This window comes from Suillus paluster (genome assembly GCF_016628075.1).
Source record: "Suillus paluster strain FC165 chromosome Unknown EDB91scaffold_54, whole genome shotgun sequence".
NCBI classification, from domain to species: domain Eukaryota; kingdom Fungi; phylum Basidiomycota; class Agaricomycetes; order Boletales; family Suillaceae; genus Suillus; species Suillus paluster.
The window spans coordinates 97,229-112,784 of record NW_024537614.1 but is presented as its reverse complement, the minus strand read 5'-3'; the positions used below and the strand labels follow the sequence as shown (position 1 = coordinate 112,784).

Genomic DNA, 15,556 nt, shown 5'->3' with positions numbered 1-15,556 from the left:
CTCATTTTGCAGCCATGTAAGCTGTTTGGCACTTGTTCATCTCGGAGGGGCCATCTGTACTTGCAATGTTAGTGTGATGTTCATCTGTATGTTTTTTTCACTCACATTTGTCCAGTGCACTTTTGTAGCAGGTTCCTTTCAGGTTCTAGACCAAGCACAAATTTTTTCACCTTAGCATTATTAAGCACGAGTTTTTTTTTCAGAGTTGACCAATCAATACCTATCAAACGGCAAGCAGTATAAATACTATTCTCTTCCCTGCAACTTGACCTTGCCACTTTGTTCAGACTTGTGAACATGTCCCAGCCAGATATTCAGTGCCTCCGCAATCGCCGTGTCCAAATGCTACCCCATCCTTGTTTCACACTCAAACAGTTCATTGAGGCCATTCGGTTGGTTCAGTGTGACCACTGTAAGCTATTTTCTTTGGTTCTTTGTAAGGTTTGCTGGTACTGACACACTTTTGCAAAATTCCTCCATCATCTCCACAACCATTTGCTTGGCCCTATCGACCAGAAGGTGAAGAATGCATACTTCACACACAATCTGGTACATACAGTGTATCTACTGCATTTTTTTTCCCACTCACACTACTTATAGGCTCTCACCGGGATGTGATGGACAGTCCAGGTGACAACCCCACAGATGTTGACACCTCCATTGAAGACATTTGGATTGGTGCCACCAATGATGCCACCAACGATGTTCTGCCTGGTTCCCAGCCCGAGTATCATTCTAGTGAGGGGGAAGAATTGGAGGCTGCCAATGCAAGTGCCAAGACACTGGAGTGGGGAGCTCATAGGCAGAGGGTCAAGCAGCAGGCGGTGTTTGCCGGTGTTTAACAGTGTTTACAGCAAAGGCATAGAGCTCGGATGTAGTAGAGTAGTTCGGCATGTCTTCCTGTCCATCCCATAGAGAGTGGTATAGACCACTCCAACTGGTGAACAGAGCAAGATCGTTTTTTAACCAAGCATTACCTTGGTTCCCCCTCAGAGCCTAGAGCAGAGTCCAGAGCAGAGCCCAGAGCAGAGCCCAGAGCAGAATCCAGAGCTTCTAGAAAGTGAAATTGAAATCTAGAACAATGTTGAGCCTCGTGTCAGAACACGAGGAAAGAGCACCAAGCATAGCATTTAATCAGTACAATAACAGTTCTCACGCTGAAACCCACATTACAGCCAAACTGCATCCTCTATGAGAACCCCTGCTTAGAGACAAGAACAGCCAATTTATAAAGAGAACACGCAGCAATGAAGAACATTCAGACACCATGACACCTTCCTCAGATTCATCACCCCTTGACACACCAGTACTAACACTGGTGAAGCCAAGAGCAACACAAGCTACAGTACCACCGCATAAACTGACCTCATTGCTCCCAACGCCCATCACCACACCACGCATGGCCAATGCCGCAGGCCCACCAGCGCTATTCCACAGTCGAGGCGATGAAAATGCACAGAACTTCCTGCAGGGTACAGAAATGTACATTCTAATCAACGGAATCAAAGACAAAGCAGTGAAAGTGGCACTATTCAGCACCCTCATCTCAGCGGGCTCTCAGGCGGATCTATGGTGGACAAACCTCGATGTGAAGCACAAGGCCAACTGGTCAACGGTCAGTACAGCATTTATCGACAAATGGCTGGTGATAGTCGCAGCGGATAAAACCAAACTAGAGTACCAGAAAGAGTTATTAGCGCTACGCATAAAAGAGGAAGAAGTAGGAGAACACGTCACAGTTGCAGGAATTGAAACATGGTCACACGTACACTTCCACAGAACACTGAAGAAACTGGTACAGGATGCAGGAGTCGATAGTGCACCAATCCTGATCCAGCCAGTTTGCGACGCGCTTCTGTGAACGCTGAGAGACGTGACATCCCCAGCACCACCAAATTGGGAAACATTTCTCAATAAGATCAAAGACGCCAACATTGACAATCTACTAGAGAAAGTGAAGCAAGCTAAGGAGAGAAAAGAAGTAGAAAAAGCACAAAACACCTGTATCGCTCGATTCGAGACCAGGCAAAATGACCCAGTAGAGATCCTTCATCTGCAGATGCAGCGAACAGTCATTGGAACACCAGTCAACCAAACCGTACCATACAATGTACCACAGCTGCAGAACCCACAAAACACCACCGCATTCCACAATCCAGCTCGCCAACAAATACACTACGTAACAGGGAACCAACCAGGGGCAGGTCAACCACCAATGCAAGAAGAAAGAGACGTGATGCATACAAGGGTCAATGAGTTGCCCCATCACCCGGACACAGCAGCAGGGCAAGCGGCATACAAGGAGCAGCTCCAACAGTGGAGAGCCAAGTGGGGAAATGGAGCGAGATGTAGCGAGCATACCCCAGTCCCACTAACCCCGGGGACAGCGCAAATATGTTCAGGGGAGTGCTTCAGATGCGGAGCACATGAGCATATAAGTCCAGAATGTCAAGTACCGCAGGATGCACAGCTGACGAAGAACAAAACAATCTGGAGAGGAATGTGCTCATGAACCCTAGGAACATTCAATCAGGCCACAGTGCCCCAAGTCAATGTCATGTTCGACAACTCGTACTTGATGGAATCAGAAGAGCAGGGAAAAGGGGAAGGGTCATCAGTGTAGAGGACCACGTGACAACCCAACAGAATGCTATACCTCACAAGAACGAGCAACCAGTCCTCGTGTGTGAAGAGGAACCACACGAGGACCAATACAACAATCCCGCCGAAACTGCTTCCAGTACCAACCATGTCATCAGCCATCTTGATAGAGAGAAATATGACATCGTGAACCTGTATTCAGCGGAGGAAGAACAGCCTAAAACCAAATGTCTCCCCTTCCTGCAAAATATCTCATTTGCAGGACCAAAAGGAGAAGTTGTTTGAGTTAAAGCCCTATTTGACGAAGGCACAATGATCAGCGCAATGAGTACATCAATTTTCCACAAAGTCAAACATCGACTAGGAGACTGGGAACCATCAAGCAAGCGGTTACGAATGGCAAACAGCACAATTGTACCGTCATTAGCAGTGTGGAAAGGGAAAGTCACAATCACAGGCGTCCAAGCAGAGGGCGAATTCAAAGTCTTCGACAGCGCAGGAGGATGGAACTTCTTATTCAGAAAACCAATGTTACAAAGTTTCAAGGCCATACACAACTATGAGACCGATCAAGTACACATCAGAGGCATCGGGGGCGACAAGACATTAACCAACCAAAGCAAAGCCACGCGGTTGACCATTGAAGAAGCCCAGGAGGAAGAGAAGATCAATGATGAACAAGAATCAAAACCTACACAATCGACGCAAAGTCAGGCAAGAAAGAATTGTGAACAACGAAGAACATAAAGAGTCAAAAACAGCGTATACCTGGCAAAGCACGGAATTGCGAAACAAGTGGGGACAAAGAGGTGCAAGGGTCAAGCCCTAATAGGAGAGAGACAGCGAAGACGCATAAGGGGGAGCAATGAGCTCCCCCTGAGGGAAGTCAAACTGCCTTCTGGGGAAAACCCACAAATTCCCGCAATTGACCAAACGATACCTACAGAACAAGAGATATCAATCTGCGTGTTAACAGAGGAAGGCAACATACCCAGCGACCCACTGAAAACTCTTCTCAATGAAATACCAGCCGACTTCTTGGAAAATGAAGCAGTCATATTCACGCGCCTCACGGACCCAATGAATCTGAACCAAGTCGCATTCGTTGTAAAGAAAGTCCACTATGGCGATGACTTAACAGTCGATGAACGCAGGCAAGCAGAAGCACTAGTCACATCGTTTGCGGACGTTTTCGCAGGGTCACTATCAGAAGTGCTCCCAGTACTGGGAGCAAAGCATACACTCAACATCCCGGAGGGCACAATGTTCAACCTAAGAGTCCATCAGTGAGCACTCACCCCACCGCAACTCAGATTCTTACATGGCAGGATAGACGAAATGCTAGAGGCCAGGATCATAGAAAAGGTGCCACCAGACCTTGTCAAATGCGCGGCTACAACTGTATTAGTGAAGAAAGCACACAAACAGGGCAGACTCACATTGGAAGAGCTAAGGCAGAGAGTCAATGAACAATGCCAGCAAGATGGATTCCCACTAGTGTTCACACTACCAGAATGGGAAGTACAGAACAATATGGCACCACCGCAACCTGAAAAACCACAAAAATGGAGAATCTGTCAGAATTTCAATGAAGTCAACAGACATACCATCATAGCCCCAATGCCACAAGGCGACATCAGAGCCAAGCAACAACGCCTCAGCGGACACAAATACATCTCAGTATTCGATTTCGCATCTGGATTCTATGCGGTTGAAGTACCAGAAGAATCGCGACCATTTATGGTGTTCTATGTAGAAGGAAGAGGGTGGTTCTGGTACAAAAGAATGCCAATGGGACTCACCGGTGCACCCTCCACATTTGCAGACATGACAGCAACACATCTACACAATATGATAGCAGACAGAACCATGGAACTTGTTAAGGTCGTGCTCAAGGGGGAGGTTACTCAAAGGGCTTCGGCTTCAGCTCATGCGCTGTGCCCCTTACCCAAGTACGTGCCCTTAATTTCCAGTGGGCAGAGGGGAAGTCCGACGGAAGTCTGGGGAGTTCTGGAGGACAAACGTCAGTGGAGTTCAGTGGAACTCCGGAAGACTTATGTGGGGATGGAGTAAGGCTACTATGGAAGTCCGGAGGAGAAACAGAACAGAGGTTAGACTACCCTAAGGTAGAGCTGGAGGATTAGTCCTAAGGTTTAACCCCTAAGACTCGGAGGTGGACAAGAGATGAGACTCAAGTCCAGAGATTGCAGGAATGAGCAGAACTAAGATGATATTTGAACTAAGGAGTTCCGGAGTATTACAGGGGTTTATATACTGTAAGTATCATGTAAGTAAATCAGTCAGCAAAGGTAAGGGCTATGTACGAAGCATGTGGAAAGTCTATTACTAAGTATAACAGATCAAAGCAGTGAAGTTGGAAATGAAGTAAGAATGGATGGATCAGTAAGCATAGTGGAATAGGACATAACCGGTAACCGGAGCAATAGCTAATCTAAAAGGAGTTAAGGGTGAGTGTGGAGATGAAGGCAGAGGGCCAGGTGGAGTAGCAGGACAGAGGACTGGACTTTAATGAAGTAGATCCAGAATTCCGGATCCAGAGGTACGGGATATGACAGAACTATTCGTAGATGATGGAGGCTGCTCAGCGGACACATTCCAAGACATAATGGAGAAACTCACTCGAATATTCCAGCACTGCAGAGAAAGGAAGCTTTCACTGTCACTGTTAAAGTGCAGGCTGTTCATGACCGAAATGACATTTGCAGGAGCTACAGTAGGACCATGGGGAGTACAACCAGATCTAGAGAAGTTAACCGCTATCATGAATTGGGAGAAGCCAGCAGATGCACTGAACTTAGAATCATTTTTAGGACTCACAAGCCACTTCAGAGACCTCGTGCAAGGTTATGCGAAAAGAGAAGGGCTGTTAAGAGATTTGGTGAAGTCAGCACCATTGAAACCACCATACTCAAAAACCACGTATCGCCGCATACTCCGGGACTTCAAAATGGCAGAACGATGGGGCGAAGAACACAACAAAGCTTTCCTAGACCTAAAGACAGCATTAGTGTCAAGACCCATCCTACAAGCCCCACGGTACGATGGCTCACCATTCATAGTAACCTCCGACAGTTGCCAGGAAGGTCTCGCAGCAGTCTTATCGCAAAGGGTTCAAGCAGAGAAACAGTCAGGGAAATTCATAGAAAGACTTCTCCCAATAGCATTCACCTCGAAGCGCACATCAGCAGCTGAGCACAAATATAAACTATTTTTACTTGAATTCGCAGCACTAAAATTTGGTCTAGATAAGTTCTCAGATATCATTTGGGGATTCCCGGTAGAAATCAAAACAGACTGCCAAGCATTACAAGACATACTCATAAACGACCACCTTAACGCAGCCCACACATGATGGCGCGACAGTATATTAGCGCACAATATCGTCGACGTTCGTCATGTCCCGGGCAAGCTCAATGTAGTTGCAGACGGCTTGAGCAGACAATGGGAGGGGCAACCACGAGACGCCAATCTACAAGACGGCAGCGACTGGACAGTCAGTGAGGATTGGGAAGTAACATCGGGACTAACCAATGATATCTTGTTAATAACAACAGAAAACACGGAAGCAACGGTAAGTCTACTGGAGAGATTCGCTAACAAACCAGTTTTTTTAGAAGTTGTAAAAGCGATAACACAAATGAAATCAGACGCACCACTCAAAGACCGAAAGAAAGCAAAACACCAAGTGTCGCAATATATGGTCGACAATGCAAAACTTTGGAGATTGAGAGGAGGAACAACGGTAAGAGCACGAAGCAGAGTCGAATGTATCACTAGGGAAGAGGCAAAGGAGTTAGCGAGAATGCAGCATGCTGAAGGGGGACATTGGGGTAGGGATGCGATCAAATTGCACTAACAGATAAAATTTATAGCCCAAGACTTGACGAGTCCATCATGATAGCTATAGGAGATTGCGCTAAGTGTAAAAACTTTGGTGCAGCCCACCTACACTCACTGTTAGAACCAATTACCCGCAGGCACCCGTTTGAATTATTAGTAGGAGACTACCTCACACTACCAAAAGCGAAAGGGTACCATATGCTAGGCATATACCTCGACATGTTTTCCCAACACGTCTGGGTCTTCAAGTACAAGACGGCAGGGACAGCGAAAACAACCATCGACAGCCTATGGAACATTTTCCACAACTTTGTACTGGTGGAAACCTTCATGACAGATGGCGGACAACACTTCAACAACCAGGGAGTCAAAGATTTCTGCATGAAATGGGCATGCAAACAACACGTCATTGCAGTGTATGCTCTGTGGGTTAACAGCCTCGTAGAGGGAACCAACAAAATCCTGTTACACATACTGAAATGTCTATGCGCCCCAGATCTAGGCAAAGACGACTACAGCACCATAACATGGGATAAGTTGCCAAAGAGTTGGCCCGACCACTTAGACGAGGCAGTCATGGCACTTGTTAGGTACCGTGCCGACTCAGGAAGCAGAGGGGTCGGGGCTTGGCTTCAGCTCTTGCGCTGCGCCCTTAGCTGAGTATGTGCCCCGAATTTGGAGTGGGTCCAACGTTGTCCGACGATAGGACGAGTGGACCGCTTTGGTCCGCTTTGAGGGTCAGGAAGTAAGAGCTGCTAGTGGCGGGCCGACTAGGAGCGGAGCGGAGAAGGTGGGGAGTGATGCAGAGGGTGGATAGGAGCAGGGGGAATGTTTGGTAGAGGCGGGGGAGGTGGAGGATAATGCGGAGGGACAAGGGAGAATTTGATAGGGGCGGAGTATGAGGGAAAGACTTAGAGCACAGCTCTAAGTCAGAGTGGAGGGTCGGAGGGTCAGAGGTGACAACAAGTTGAGACTTGTGTCCAGAGGAGGCAAGGTCCTACTGAGAATTCTCACAAGATGTAACTGCAAGAAGACAAGTAATATTAAGACTGAGGAAAATATCTAAGTACATGATATGTTATATACTACTATGTATGAGGCAGTGACCAGGATAACTATGTTGTAAAGCTATGTACCAAGGATATAGTTTGTAAGTACTTTACACAGGCGAAGACATAAGTCGGAGTGGATATCAATATGTACGTGTCGGATCAGCGATTGGGTGGTAATAGGAATTACCGGTGATCCGGAAGTAAGGGTCTATGTACTGAAGGGGAAAGTATTTATCTAAAAGGGGAAAGAGATCCAGTTGAATGGAGAGGTTATGGAAGGGGACCAGTTGAGCGGTTGAGCGGAAGCATAGGGCGGAATGCAGACTTGTGATTGGACGGAGCGGAGGATGGATGGAGCAGAGGGGGTTGGAAAGTGGAGCGGATATCAATATCGGAGCGGTCAGATCAGGTATATGACAGCACTCAACTATTGCATCCTACCAGCTCTCAAGTTCTCACCGAAAGAACTGTTGTTAGGTCAAATCGTTAACACACCACATATGGACTTGGCCAATAGTGCATTAGCAGTACGACTTACAGATACAAGCACCCATATGGCCTATGTAGCCCAACAGCAACTAGATGGCTACAATGTGATAGTGAGACATGCCTTCAAATGGAAAGCAGTGTTTGATAAATGAGTCCTCACGAGGTCACCAAGGAAAGTCGTATTTTCAAAAAGACAGCTAGTTCAATTCTTTCACAGCAGCCTCAATACGACATTCGAAGCGAAATGCAAGATCCTACCACGCTGGTCACCCCCATGCCGCATTGAAGAACGACTGCGCAACTCATACAGGCTCGAAACGTTAGAGGGCACACCCATGAACGGAGAGTTCCACGCACGCCGTCTTAGAAGCTTCATACCTAGACCAGGCACTCAGTTAGCGAAGCAGCAGGAACAAAAAGAGGCAGAAAGTACGGAAGGACAGATGATCGAGGAAGAAGAAGGAAGTACAGCGGACAGAAACCCAAGTGAATGGTTCAAGAACACAGACAAGGAAGAAATGGACAATGAAGAGTCAGCCGACAAACAGGAAGAGGAAGAAGAAAAGCAGAATCAAGAGGAGTAAAAAAGAGGAGGCGAGAACAAGAAATGGCAGACAGAAGGGAGATGTAGCGATGAGGGCATTGCTGTTTTTTAAAGGGGGGCACGTGGAGTGGGGAGCCCCTAGGCAGAGGGTCGAGCAGCAGGCAGTGTTTGCCAGTGTTTAACAGTGTTTACGGCAAAGGCATAGAGCTCAGATGTAGTAGAGTAGTTCGGCACGTCTTCCTGTCCGTCCCATAGAGAGTGGTATAGACCACTCCAACACTCATCAACATTGACCCTGCCAATCAGTTTAAGTGGTTCATAACTGTTAGTCATTATGGAGTTGGATTGTTCAGTGACATGTAGGCTCCTTCATTTATTTGATCTGTACTGTCTCTAACAATACCTATTAAGCTATACTGCATGTAAACTCTGCTCCGCTGGCACATCAGTGCATTATTTTACTACACTCCATGAAGCCCAGGCACACTTCGAGGATGTTTTCAATGTATGGTGCGGTGAGGCAGCTTGATATCTCTGCACTGTAGATACTCTGTCATTCGTGTATACTAAAAATATCATGTGATGTGCTCAATGAGCTTTATATACCCTTTTTCCAGTGTGTTGCTGCTAGATCTGGCATCCGATCAGCCTTCATGCATGAGTTGGATGTGAGTCTTATAACACCGAACAGGCAATCATTGATTGATTGATCCCGGTAACATTTGCACTCAACCCGGATATGCTCCATAATATTGGTGCACTTGGTACCAAGGTATTTCAGCGCGGGGGGCACAGGGGCCCCCATGACTAGATAGTACTGTCTTACATAGAGTTATGCTCTCAAAGACAAAAAATTTGGATTTTTTTTTAAAACAAAAAAAGGTATTTCAGCATGCCAAGAGTGATTGACATGGGCGCAGCATGATATATCACGGTGCAAAACACACAACTCTCTGAGACACCCTACAATGTCTGGTGAATGTGCATTTTTTCTCGTTCATCCAAATGATTGACGTGACTGGTTGACATATAGGTAAGTACAGCAAGCAGTACAAGTATTCTGCACATTGAGATTATTTGTTGTTGAGTACATGGTATCATATAGTATATACAAATCAAATCCATCTGTCCCGAAGTGTGGCTCCTGATGTGTTTGATATGGTGAACTGTATGTGAACACTGACCTTACTTACCCATATCATTAATGCCACCAAAATACAAGTCCAAGAAAGATTGTTGTAATGCTAGATTGCAAAGCAAACAAGCTCACTATGCAAGGTTAGGTTTAATCACTATCTCTAGAATCAATGGTCATTGTATTCATTGTGCTCTAGAAACAAGACTACAGAGCAAGCCAAGTCATGAAATCGTTGGTGAAGGGAGTCTCATATGAGCGATGTATGTCTTTCTCAAGATGGTCATGGTGCACATCTTTGCTGATTTGTGAAGTCCATCATCTCAAACTTTCACAGCCTCGACATGTTATACATTGAGCTTGGCTACAAAGCAGGAGTTCCTGAGCATAATACCCTCCAGAATCGCTTTCTCGCAGTACTCCAATGCATTGACACAGAAGGATGGGATGTCATATCCCCTGAGCTCAAAGATGTGTGTGCTTATATGCACAATTTGCACCAGCGTGTTACCTTGCTGCCAGAGACTGACAGCTATGTGCACTGGGTATCGGACACAATACTCTATTGCAGCAGTGTGAGGAATTGCTCTGTTTGACAACACAACGGCTTGCTGCAGAAAGGAAACTCACCACTCTTATAGATTGGGGTGGTACTGAAGCCTATGATGACATTATGTTAGCAGGTTTACTTGGCTTGCAAATGCCATCTGAATGAGTCGTGCGTTGGTTATTTTACTGCGTGTAGTCACATTCAAATTGGAGTCTGGACTCTGCTTAGAAGTAACACCCATCTGGAAAAATCTGCCATTTGATTCAACACCATTGTCAACTATGGTTACTAGTCAAAAACAGCGAGCACTCCAGAAATTCCAGCGGAATGTCTTTGCTCATAGTGATGCTGCAGGAAGAGCAATGAGGAATGAGACAAACAATACTCCACAACCAACTTGCCAGGAACAGCAGCGCAAACACACCAGCTTCAAGGCAGAATCCAGTGGTCATCTTGCAGCTTCTTCTGTTTACTATATGATTCTGCATTCACCCACCAAACACCAATTTGAAGAGTCTGACTTAGAAGATGCAGTAGCGTGAGGCTATACTGTCATAAGTATTAATACAAGTCCTGGTATTGTAACAAACCATGAATGCATACTTAGCAAGGATCCTCAGCCCCCACAAATGTATGCATAAATGCTTCCTGCGAGGATCCTCATGCTTCCTTGTATCAATACAATAGCTCGTACCTATTTCTGGCTTCCCAGGATGCTTCGTTGTATCAATACACTGGCTCGTACTTATTTCTGGCTTCCTTTTGCTTCCCAGGATGCTTCCTTGTATCAATACATTGATTTGTGTCTATTTCGGGCTTCCTGGGGATGCTTCCTCATATCAATACATTGACTTGTGCCTTCCTCTGCCTTCCTCAGGAGTCGGGATACTTCCTTCAAGTTATATCAATACACTCACTCATACCTACTACTAGATCTGAGAGACGGCCTAGTTTACGTTCACATTTGAACTTTCTTCAGCCATAAGTGCACGCTCTCATTGGTGGAGAGGTATTTAGGCGACAGTGTCCCTGAACTATCCCAAAAGTATCGCTCTCAAGTGTCTCTCAAGACGAGTTCAAACACAGATGGCAGCCTAGTATTTCTGGATTTTTGAGATATTTCTTGTATCAATACATTGACTTGTACCCTACCATTTGGTGCCTGGATGGAGAAGCAAAAATTCATTCTAAGTCCCCACTATCAATGAATATGTTCAAAAACTTGATTGTTTTATGACAGCACAAAGCAAAGTAATACAGCAAAAGCAAAAGCAATATACCACAAAAGATCAGCAAGATATCATAAGAAAAATGAGTGTATCATGAAGCGCCAATGAGTCCATCTAAGCGACTGACTTACAAGCCCTAGAATTTTGCCCTTTCTTTGAAACATGCACATCACCACCAATGCGGTTGGCTTCATCCAAGTGTGTTGATGGCACATGGGAACGCGTACTGCGACACTGTGGTTGATTCACAATATCATCAAGCAGCTCCATAATGTCATCTATGTCCATCTGGGCAGGAGTTCCCACAGCAGCTGGAAGAGGAACATGCATGGGAGATGCCAGGTGGTCAGAAGAAGATTCCAGATGAGAAATAACAGGTGCTGCGTCGGTGGAAGTAACAGCAGACATCAGAGGCACTGCATCTGCAGAAGTAATAGCAGACGTCAGAGGCGCTGTGTCCATGAAAGTAACAGCAGACATCAGAGGTTCCGGGTCCATTGGAGTTGCAGGAAGGTGAGAAGCACCAGGTGCCTCAGCAGACACTGAAGGTGCCACAGATGTGGCGACTGGACAAAGGTCAAACTGATCATACACAGAAGTGATTCTCATCCCTTTGGTCACAGGACGTGGGCAAGGTGGGCAAGATTTTTCCAGACTCTTAGATTAAATTCTGCGAAGGCACGGAGGTGAGATCAGACCAAGCGCAACATCCCTATTCCAGGATGAGATGGGAAAATCCTGATCATTCGCAGGTGCCATGGGAAGAATCAGTAGACCCCGACTCACAGGTGAAGGAGATAGGGAGGGAAACCTTGGTAGATTGAATGAATCCAAATCCACCTGTGAAAAATCTGATGACTCAGGATCCAGAGACAGCAAGTGCTCCAACAACAGCGAGGGATTCAACAATGGCACAGATGGGGTGTGGTGGATCCCATCCAGAAGCATGCCATCATGACTCAGGCCTTGTAGGATGGAAGTAAAACTCTGTGGAGCGACTAGTGCGGTGATATCAGGGCCAACACTGCCCGAAGTCTCATTGACCAATGATTCTCCCACAGGTGGAGTCATGCTTGAGTTCGTCGAAGGATGGGAAGCATTAACAGCTGTGATATCAGGGCCGTCACTGCCCAAAGTCACATTGACCAATGATTCTCCTGCAGGTGGAGTCATGCTTGAATTTGTCGAAAGATGGGAGGTGTTAACAGCTGTAGCACTATCAGTATCAATGTCTGAGGCAGAAGAGCATTTACTTACTGAATGCGCCTTTCAAAAAGGCAGTGAATGGCTCAACAATGCATCCATGGTGATCAGGCAGCGTGTCGCGAAAATTGAAACTGGAAAAGCCCTTTCCATGATGGAAACTGTACCATATATTAGAACAAGGGCCAGAAAGTATCTGTGTGCACATACCTGAAGACACGAACCTCCCCATTCATGCGAGGATCAGGTCCCCCAAGGTAGACACTTCTGTGCCATCCAGTCATCTTGTGAATAGCATCTAAGAGTTGCCAAACCACTCCACCAAGGCCTTCAAGACATCTTCAATAAGTTTCAGTGTCTGATTCAACATTCACCATATGAAGAAGTACTTACTGCGTTTTCAGGGCCTCAGTGGGTGTGTGGATAGCCTCAAGATTAGCCTTCACCTGATCTGCACGATGAGCACACTCGATCTTTGCCTCCATCTCCATGTGATGTATGAACTCCTCACTGCGAGCAGCCATGGACTTCACAGCTTCTGAACGAAGGACGGAGATACAAGGTTTGTCCTTGTGGTCATTGTTGGTCTTCATCTGAGTCACGATCTCGGCCTTAACTTCAGGATTGGCCTTGTACTCTGTTTGAATAAAGTGTTCGACAGCTGATGGACCTCAAGTGTGATTGGTAGTTGTACCCATGATTTTGGTGATGGTCTTTGTGAACTGCATGGTACAAATAAGATCGTATTTGCTATTTAGTATAATTACGATTAGTGAACCAAAATGAAATTGAAATATGACACATACGGAGTGTCATTGTTTGGTGTACACACCCAACTGCTTCATTTGCTCATTCATCAACTGACTTTCCATGAGCATAATACCAACATCATCTTTGAAATGCTCTGCTATTTCTGGCCATTTTTCAAACCACTCTTGGTAGGCGTTAGTACAGTATTCAGCCACTTCCCCTTGCAGCTGACTGAGGCAAAAGCCATCCACCTTACTTTTCAGGAAGTCAGACTGCTCATGGGTCATCCATGACGTTCCAGGTATCTATCAACCGGCGGAAGGCTAAATGAATGTCATAATTCCGGTTGATGGTGACACATACCTTGTGTTTTTCTGGTCATTTGACTCGGCATTAGTATGCTTGGAGCTGTGTAAACAGTATAGATACTCCATTTAGCCAACAGAATCTGAATTTTTTTCATATCAACAAATGAGAGCTTGAGAGAGCTGGAGTTTGCTGACAGCTTATAATAGCCAGGCTGGACTTGGGTTTTTTTTACCCACCTAACACGTTTTCCACTCTGCGCCACTGCCCTTACCGCTGTCACTGCCACACTTGTTTGATCAAAATGAAAGTTTTTCCCACCTTAGCGAAGGACGAAACTTTCAGTTTGTCTGAGCTCGCTAGTGCTTTGGAGCTGGTATGCAGCCAACATGGTAAGGTTGTGTTAAGGTTGTGCTCAAGGGAGAGGTTGCTCAAAGGGCTTTGGCTTCAGCTCGTGCGCTGTGCCCCTTACCTGAGTATGTGCCCTTAATTTCCGGGGACAGAGGGGAAGTCCAACGGAAGTCCGGGGAGTTCTGGAGGACTTAGTGTTGGTGGAGTTCGGCGGAACTCTGGAAGGTTTATGCAGGGACGGAGTAAGGCTACTATGGAAGTCTGGAGTAGAAACAGAACAGAGGTTAGACTACCCTAAGGTAGAGCCGGAGAAGTAGCCCTAAGGTTTAACTCCTAAGACTCGGAGGTGGACAAGAGGTGAGACTCAAGTCCGGAGATTGCAGGAATGAGCAGAACTAAGATGATATTCAAACTAAGGAGTTCCGGAGTATTACAGGGGTTTATATACTGTAGGTATCATGTAAGTAAATCAGTCAGCAAAGGTAAGGGCTATGTACGAAGCATGTGGAAAGTCTATTACTAAGTATAACAGATCAAAGCAGTGAAGTTGGAAATGAAGTAAGAATGGATGGATCAGTAAGCATAGCGGAATAGGACATAACCGGTAACCAGAGCAATAGCTAATCTAAAAGGAGTTAGGGGTGAGTGCGGAGATGAAGGCGGAGCGCCGGGCGGAATAGTAAGATGGAGGAACTGGACTTTAATGAAGTGGATCCAGAGGTATGGGATATGACAGGTTGTGTAACCTTTGCATGTTACTGTGCTGATCCCTTTTGTTAGCTATCATGCAGGCTGACCAACAAGCTGACAAAGACACACCTGCTGCGGATGACCTTTGGTCTGGTTACTGCCCAGCATGTTCTCATTGTGTGCAAGAGTACACTCTCCCTACAGCGAATACTAATGGTGAGTCTTCATTATGTGATCTTCGTTAGTCCAACATTGAATTTTTGATCAGCAGCCAACAATGTAGCGGACAATACCAATACCGAGAGTAACAACTCCTCAGCTGTTACCATCTCTTCTCTTGTCAACAATGTGGCTCCCATCCCTAGCATCACTGCCACCACTGCTGTTACTACTACTCCTGTCAATAATGTGGCTCCGATCACTCCTGTCCCTCATGTCATCACTGCCGCCACCCAAGCTGCACCTAATATTAATAATGTGGCTCTGATTGCTCCTGCCCCTCATATTATGGCTGCCGCCACCCAAGCTGCACCTAACTTCCACACTAATATGTCTGTGTCCCAGTGCTGGTATGTAGTTACCGCTGGACGCAAGACTGGTGTATTTCAAGGGTGGTATGTATCTCACTCGTTGATCTTGTTTTTTCATATATCTTTTTTTGCTAGGCATAATGTTCACATTCTTGTTATTGGCGTGCCAGGTGCCTGTTTTGCCTGCCACTCCTCTCTTAGTGCTGCCCAGGCTGCATATGCACAGGCGTTGAACGATGGTTCTGTCTCGCACTTGCTGTTTTGA

General features: G+C 46.1%; 5 protein-coding genes across 5 annotated transcripts; 3 read left to right on the top strand and 2 right to left on the bottom strand.

Annotated features, from left to right (window-relative positions):
• Nucleotides 1-297: 297 nt before the first annotated feature.
• EDB91DRAFT_1251452 (uncharacterized protein) lies at nt 298-842 on the top strand (the record flags this gene model as incomplete). The annotated part of the gene is made up of 2 exons (XM_041323384.1): nt 298-412; nt 601-842. The coding sequence occupies 2 exons, from the start codon at nt 298-300 to the stop codon at nt 840-842; spliced, it is 357 nt and encodes a 118-aa protein (XP_041174232.1).
• Nucleotides 843-1,267: 425 nt separating this feature from the next.
• On the top strand, nt 1,268-1,861 carry EDB91DRAFT_1084486 (uncharacterized protein; the record flags this gene model as incomplete). Its single annotated transcript, XM_041315774.1, has 1 exon — nt 1,268-1,861. The coding sequence occupies one exon, from the start codon at nt 1,268-1,270 to the stop codon at nt 1,859-1,861; it is 594 nt and encodes a 197-aa protein (XP_041174231.1).
• Nucleotides 1,862-10,029: 8,168 nt separating this feature from the next.
• EDB91DRAFT_1084485 (uncharacterized protein) lies at nt 10,030-10,684 on the bottom strand (the record flags this gene model as incomplete). Its single annotated transcript, XM_041315773.1, is given in 4 exon segments — nt 10,030-10,293; nt 10,313-10,342; nt 10,372-10,473; nt 10,613-10,684. The coding sequence occupies 4 exon segments, from the start codon at nt 10,682-10,684 to the stop codon at nt 10,030-10,032; spliced, it is 468 nt and encodes a 155-aa protein (XP_041174230.1).
• A 735-nt stretch (nt 10,685-11,419) lies between these two features.
• On the bottom strand, nt 11,420-13,701 carry EDB91DRAFT_1084484 (uncharacterized protein; the record flags this gene model as incomplete). The annotated part of the gene is made up of 7 exons (XM_041315772.1): nt 11,420-11,430; nt 11,593-12,043; nt 12,248-12,669; nt 12,719-12,825; nt 12,875-13,003; nt 13,058-13,301; nt 13,497-13,701. The coding sequence occupies 7 exons, from the start codon at nt 13,699-13,701 to the stop codon at nt 11,420-11,422; spliced, it is 1,569 nt and encodes a 522-aa protein (XP_041174229.1).
• A 1,054-nt stretch (nt 13,702-14,755) lies between these two features.
• EDB91DRAFT_1251447 (uncharacterized protein) lies at nt 14,756-15,556 on the top strand (the record flags this gene model as incomplete). Its single annotated transcript, XM_041323383.1, has 4 exons — nt 14,756-14,791; nt 14,863-14,977; nt 15,033-15,375; nt 15,427-15,556. 4 exons carry the CDS (start codon nt 14,756-14,758, stop codon nt 15,554-15,556), a joined length of 624 nt encoding a protein of 207 aa, XP_041174228.1.